The sequence below is a fragment of the Orycteropus afer genome, unplaced genomic scaffold, assembly GCF_000298275.1.
Source record: "Orycteropus afer afer isolate SDZICR_OR568_19922 unplaced genomic scaffold, OryAfe1.0 scaffold00087, whole genome shotgun sequence".
Lineage (NCBI taxonomy): Eukaryota > Metazoa > Chordata > Mammalia > Tubulidentata > Orycteropodidae > Orycteropus > Orycteropus afer.
In genome coordinates, this window is record NW_006921674.1 from 6,891,395 (window position 1) to 6,899,168 (window position 7,774).

General features: G+C 41.0%; 1 protein-coding gene across 1 annotated transcript in view; it reads right to left on the bottom strand.

Annotated features, from left to right (window-relative positions):
* USP45 (ubiquitin specific peptidase 45) overlaps positions 1–7,774 on the bottom strand; it is a 111,319-nt gene that overhangs the window by 73,019 nt on the left and 30,526 nt on the right. Inside the window, exon 5 of the mRNA XM_042781139.1 lies at positions 746–846. Coding sequence (XP_042637073.1) covers positions 746–846 — 101 coding nt within the window. The remainder of the gene's footprint in view (positions 1–745; positions 847–7,774) is intronic.

Consider the following 7,774-nt stretch of genomic DNA (forward strand, 5'->3'; position numbering starts at 1 on the left):
GGCACATAACAACAACAACAACAACAACCCTTCGAATAAAATAAAACTTCTTTTACCATGGAAGTCCTTACAGTATCTTCCATGACTTGACCATCTATCGCTTCACTTCATCTCATTCTACTCTCCTCAGCAAACCACTTGGCTATATTGGCCTTTTTTGATTATAGGACCACTGGATTATCACCTATCACCACAATCTGTTCCTATCCATTGTAGCACTCACCAGAAATTCTATTGTGTATTTGTTTATTTTACTGTCTCTTCCAGTAAACTGTAAGTACACTTGATAACACATATTTTAATACACATTGTGCAATAAATAATAACAGATAGCATTTAATAAATCTAGGTCAGGCATTATGCAAGTTTTTTACATAATTATTTCTAAATTTTAAAAAATATTATCTCTACACTTCATAATCCCACAAGGTAGACTTATCATCCTCATTTTATAAGTTAGGATATTAAAGAGTAAAAGCCACATGGCCAGTAAATGGTTGGATCTAAATCCAAACTCAGAACTGACTGACTCCAAAATCCATGACCTTTTCACCATGCTCTCCTATTTCTCATGTTGGCTACATAAATGCAAAATGGTAACATTATTAAGACTGCAGCTTAAGAATGCAGGACCTCTTTACTCAAATCATAGTAAAATCTAAAGTAATCTTTGTAAATTTATAAGCTCTTTATATAAAATATGAAATATTATAATACAAATTCATTTAGCAATTGTTCGACTTACTTGCTTGTGTTTTAGAAACATATTTCTGGAGAAAATCAACTATCTGAGCCAAAATCTTCTTATTACAATGCGTTGATAATTTTTCATCACATTCATAACACCTGAAAGAATATATAAAATTTAAATCAATATTATGAAAGCATTTTCAGTAGTTCTGCACATCATGTAATAAAGTAGTTATTCAACCATTTTTGTCTTGAAATTATGTAAGGGGGAAGGAGGAAGTATGAAATGAGTCTAAAGAAATAAGGAACAGCTCATACAGAGCCCTTTTTTTCTTTTTGTTATTGTGATTTGGATGAAAGTTTACAGAGCAAATTCATTTTCCATACAACAGTTCATACACACTTTGCTTTGTGACACTGACTGGAATCCCTACTATGCAACACCTCTCTTCCCACTTATTCCGTGTGGTTACCTTTTCCCTGTGACCTCCTTCCCTATGTATTCCTGCCCTCTGAGCTTTCTCCCTGCACAAATGCTGCCCTTCTGATTTCCCATGGTTGATTGTTTTAAAGAGTGTTACCTACTTGGTGTAACTATTCACTTCATATGCCTATCTATTATTTAGCTGAAAGTCAGGACACAGGAGTGAGTTCAATTCCAGGCATAAAGAGTGATTTAAGGGTTTCACCAGGCTTTATCAGACCAATAAGCCTGATCTTTTTTATGAATTTGAGTTTTGTTCCACATTTTTCTCCCACTCTATCCAGGATCTCCTATTTTGATCCCTTTCCAAGTGGTTGGCAGTAGTAGCCAGGAACCATCTAGTTATTTTGGCCTTAGGGTCATGTAGACTATGATCCACTAGTCCCTTGGACTGTTTCCATGCATCTTTGATTTCTTCACTCTTCTTTGCTCCAGAAAAGGAGAGACCAATAGTTGCATCTTAGATGGCCACTCCCAAGCTTTTAAGAACCCTGTCTCTACTCACCAAAACAGGATAGAGAACAATGTTTTTGTGTAGTATACTATGCCAACTAAGCTTCATTCCCCTGCAACCATGGTCCTGAGCCCATGGGGCCTAGCAACTCACCCCTTGAGGTGTTTGGCTGTGGCTAAGAAGTTATCATAACTTTGCCTCCTGTTAGCTCTATTCATACAGAGTCTTGAAGTTTTGTAGTGTATCCTAAGTATAACGGAACTTAAAAAACCAGAAGCCCCAATTCAATTTTTATTTAATAAAGGACCAATGGCATTCACAGGTTTTTCAAATTCCAGGAATGATTCTGATGTGAAATCAGAGGTAGGCACCACTGATTTAACAGTCATTAAGGTAACATTCATTAGGAGCTCTGGTAGCATAGTGCCTAAGGCATTTGACTGCTAACCAGAAGGCTGGCAGTTCAAACCCACCAGCCACTCCTCGGAAGGAAGGTTGGGCAATCCTACTTCCGTAGTGATACTGCCTCAGAAACCCAAGGAGGGGTCGCTATGAGTCAGGGCCGACTCGACAGCAAATAACAACAACAACAACAAGGTAACATTAAATCCACTATGTAGCTACCCTTTGTCAGCCATGATTAAGTTATCAACTCTATCATATTTTTGTCTTTTTTATACAGCTCAGGTTTTCCTCTAATTCAGGGTGGCCTTCCCTTTAATCCAAATTATGATGTTTTCTACTGACACTTAAGCTTTTTTACCGAGAAGTAGAAGTGGAAAAGAAGATTGACACAGCCTTACATTTCTATAAATGCAGTCTGACAAATTTAATTCTCTTCCTTTTAAAGGAAAATAATTCTATAATCCCCAAATCCTGACTAAAAATTATTTTTATTATAATATAAACCTAATGCATACACTCATAAAACACAATAAATTAATGATCTTTGTAATTTATATAACTATAAAAAGAAAAATAAATTATATATTAAATACAAAAACAAAATTACAAAACCAATTAAATTCAAGCTAACAATAGTAATTAACTATTCTGTTTTGCTCAAATTAAATCACCATTCACACCATAATTATGGTGCTAATAGTTAGGACAGAGGTCTTAGCGCTTATTCCTTTGAAATGAGCCTATCCTGGCAGGTGCCATGTCATTACCTAATTCTTCCACCACCTTTCTCTACTCCAGTGGTTCTCAAACTGTGGTCCCTAGACCAGCAACATCAACAACACCTGGGAATTTGTAAAAAATGCAAATGAGAACCCACCCCATACCCTCTGAATCAGAAATTCTAGGAATGGAATTTTAATAAGCCCTTCCAGTGATTCTGATATGCCTCTAAGTTTGAGATCAGGGCTCTATTCAGACTACTGTGAAATCTTCATTGAGCTACCACAAGATGACATCATTCCCCTTTCCCTTGGCTCGGAGTATCATTTCCACATTAAGTTCCCCTCTCTTCTTTTCTCATTCTCCCCAGTAATTTTATTTGGAGCCAAAAAAATAAAAACACAAGGGCAGACTTGAGCACCACCAAATCCCTGTGGCTTCATTAAATTAAAAAACGATTTCCTATATGAGCCAGAATATCCTTAATTTTCAAACCCTGAAGAAAAAACACAATATTAAAATATTTTTGTCTTGAAAAAATCTTGAGCATCCTTTAAAATTCAAAGAAACATAGAAGTCTGTAAGTTCTAGTTAGAAAAGTTTTGTTACAAAATGTAAGGAAAGCTTTTCTGTACAAGGCCCTCTTACACCACTTGATAATACTGACTCTTACCTGAATCTTGTGAACACAGCAATGGCTAATGATATTCCTCAACACCTCTGTGTTCAGGAAAACGGATTACTGGAAATAAGCACTCTTCCTGTATGACTTAGGTAAGACTCACGATGCCCTCTTGTTACCTATGACAAGGCCTGACACGAAGGCTCAAATAAAACTCTTAGCCATCAAGTAATACAGACTCATAAGGAGTTCGTGGTGCAGTGGTAAAGCACTCAGCTGCTAATGAAAGGTCGGCAGTGTGAACCTACCAACCACTCCAGAAGAGAAATATGTGGCAGCTTGCTTCTGTAAAGATGACAGCCTTGGAAACCCTACGAGGTAGTTCTACTGTCCTAGAGTCTCACTATGAATCAAATGAGGTCAGACATAAACCAAGAAAACCAAACTCATTGCCATCAAGTCAATTCTGACTCATAGCGACCCCTAGTGGGTTGCCAAGGTGGTAAATCTTTATGGAAGTAAATCGCCCCACCTTCCTTCCACGGAGCAGCTGGTGGGTTTGAACTGCCAACTTCCCAGTTAACAGTCAAATGCCTTGGGCGCTGCACCACCAGAGCTCCTTGAGGCCGGATATATGCACTGCCATCGAGTCGGATCCGACTCCCAGCGACCCCTCCTTGGGTTTCCGAGGCAGTATCACTACGGAAGTAGATTGCCCAACCTTCCTTCCGAGGAGTGGCTGGTGGGTTTGAACTGCCAGCCTTCTGGTTAGCAGTCAAGTGCCTTAGGCACTATGCTACCAGAGCTCCTTGAGGCCAGACACAGACCCTCCAAATTCGTATTTCTTGCCTCATAAATACATAACTGAATTGCTTGTTTCCAATAACCAATCAGAAACAAAATGGTTGTTAACCAAACTAGTTAAGACTTTTCCCCTTCCCTCAAGTCCCTCAACCTCAGCCCACCCTCAGCCAGAGATATTTTGATGTTAGTTGCCATCTAGGTGGCTTTGACTCATGGTGACGCTATATAGAACAGAAAGAAATACTGCCTGGTCCTGTGCCATCTTCAAGATCGTTAAGTATTCTCAAGTCCATTACTGCACCCACTGTGTATTTTGAGTGCCTTCCAATCTAGGGGGATCATCTTCCAGTACTGAATCAGACAATATCCTATTGTGATACACAGGGTGTTCATTGGCTAATTTTCAGAAGTAGAATCAGACCGTTCTTCCTAGTCTGTCTTAGTTTGGAAGCTCCGTTGAAACCTGTCACATGGGTAACCCTTGCTGGTATCTGAAATACTCGTAGCATGGCTTCCAGCATGATACCACTGTTGCCGAGTCAATTCGGATTCACAGAGACCCTCATTGCGTTTCCAAGGCTACAGATCTTTACAGAAGTAGACAGCAACATGCAAACCACCAAAATACAACAAACTGACAAGATGGGTGGTAGAGTAACAAACTATCCCTCTATAAGGACTCCTCCAGGAGAACAGGCTGGCTTCAGAGTAAAACATTCTGATTTACTATCTGTTGACTTCATCCTTTCGTCCCACTTATCCACACTTGGGTTTCTTCTAGCCTTGTGTGTTGGACTAGGTTCTCTAGAGAAGCAAAACCAGTAACACTTACATATACAGAGAGAGATAAAGAGAAATTTATCTTAGGAAAATAGCTCACACACTTATAGAAGCTGGCAAGTCCCAAGTTCTTGTATCACATATCAAGCTGGAAGCTTTTCCTGACTCACGCAGCTGCAGGGGCTGACGAGCTCAAGGTTGGCAGGCAGTATACTGGCTGTTGATTCCAACAAATGACAAATCCAAGATCTCCAAGCCAAATGGTGGCTCATTCGCTTACAGACAGTTGTAGGCAGCACAACAGAATCCTGATCCACAGAAGAATGTCTCTTTTCCCAGGATGCCCATAAATATACTGAAAGCAGGCCACACCCCTGGGAAACTCCCTTTCAATGGACTGGCTACTCAAAACATACACATCCGATACTATCATGGGAACAACCCACATCACAATTGCTTAAACCACACAGAACTGTGGTCCAGCCAAGTTGACACACAGCTCCAACTATCACAGTCCACCCCTTGTCAATTTGGCAGTTGAATACATCTTCTTAACCATATATAATCTCTAAATAAGGACAATTATAAAGTCATATTTGCACCTAACATGGTATGCTAACACACGTACAACTGACATGCACTAACTGTATTTACATTTCACAGTTCATAACAGAAGGAAACAAAAATATTTGATGCACATATGCAATGAAGAAATATAACAATCACAGTCTTCGTTTCTGTAACTGGTCATGTGGTCATAGCTGATATTCAGAACTACTTCTTCCACCACCCATTCTGTATATCCCTTGCCCTCAGCAACACATCAGCTGGTCGTGGTTCTTTCCCTGGTGAGGTGACCCAAACCTTCATTGCCAAAGGATCTGGGCCATTAGTACTCATACCAGAATTGGGTTGCTGTAATTTTCCTGTACCTTGAACCTGTGGAGGCTGTCATTCGAATGGAACAAGGGGACACTGCATAGTTTAAAATCAGGTAGGGGGTGTGTCAGGGTTGTATCCTTTCCCCATACTTATTCAATCTATATGCTGAGCAAATAATTTGAGAAGCTGGACTATATGAAGAAAAACGTGGCATCAGGATTAGAGGCAGAATCATTAACAACCTGAGATACGCTGATGATGTAACTTTGCTTGCTGAAAGTGAAGATGACTTGAGGCACTTTCGGATGAAGACTGAGGAACACAGTCTGCAGTATGGATTACACCTCAACATAAAGAAGACAAAAATCCTCACAACTGGACCAATAAGCAGCATCGCGATAAATGGAGAAAAGATTGAGGTTGTCAAAGAATTCACATTGTTTGGTTTTACAATCGAGGCCAATGGAAGCAGCAGTCAGGACATTAGGTGACATGTAGCACTGGGCAGGTCGGCTGCGAAGGACCTCTTTCAAGTGCTGAGGAGCAAGGATGTCTCCTTAAGGACTAAGGTGTGCCTGACACAAGTCATGATATTTCCAATCACCTTGTATGCATGTGAGAGCTGGACAATGAATAGGGAAGACTGCAGAAGAGTTGATGCTTTTGAGTTGTGGTGCTGGCGAAGGTACCATGGACTGCCAAAAGAACTAACAAATCTGTCCTGGAGGAAGTGCAGCCGAGATGCTTCTTGGAAGCGAGGATGGCCAGACTTGGTCTCACCTACTTTGGTCATGTTGTCAGAAGGGACCATTCCCTGGAGAAGGATGTCATGCTTGGTAAAGTGTAGGGTCGACAAAGGAGGGGAAGGCCTTCAACAAGATGGATTGACACAGTGGCTACGACAATGGGCTCAAGTATAGCAAAGATCATGGTGCTGGCGCAGGATCAGGTGGTGTTTTGTTCTGCTGTGCACAGGGTCGCTATGAGTCGGAAATGACTCAACGGCACCTAACAACAACGACGACAAATTTTCCATTGACTTTAATCACAGGGCATGGTAGTACTAAGAGACATGCTAAAGATTCTCCTGTACTCCAGACATATTCTTCTTTACCTCCATTGTGTAAGGTCAATCCAATTTCCTCTGAGTAATCAGGATCTATCACACCAGATAGTACAGTAATGCCCTTCGTCTGTTGATCAAGAGGCATGAGGAAGTCAAAATGGCCAGGTGGCATTCTTAATTTCCAGTGCATTGGAATCAGTATTGTTTCTCCATGTGGGAGTGTCCCTTTGGGACTAAGATCTCCAGACCCACATAGCGTAGCAGGGACAGGAAGCAAAAATTTTTTGAGTGGGTCACTAGGGGTAATAATGAGTGGTACCACTCCCATTTTCACCCCTTGGTTCCTGGACATGTGAATCCTGACTACTGGAGAAACAGCACTGTATACTGGACACTGGTTTAGAGCATATACAGCTTCCTGGAGAACACTGCCCCAACCCTTCAAGGTATTGCCACCTAGCTGGCACCGTAATTGTGCTTTCAGTAGGCCTCCCTCATTCTATCAAGCCAGCTGCTTCAGGATGATAGGGACATGGTAAGACCAGTGAATTCCATGAGCAAAGGCCCACTGCCACGCTTCATTTGCTGTGAAGTGAGTCCCTTGATCTGAAGCAATGCTGTGTGGTGTACCATGATGGTGGATAAGGGATTCTGTAAGTCCATGAATGGTAGTTTTGGCAGAAGCATTGGGCCCAGGGAAGGTGAATCCATATCCAGAATAAGTATCTATTCCAGTAAGAACAAAATGCTGTCCTTTCCATGATGGAAGTGGTCCAATGTAATCAACCTGCCACCAGGTTGCTGGCTGATCACCCTGAGGAATGATTCCATATCACAGACTCAGTGCTGGTCTCTGCTGTTGGCAGA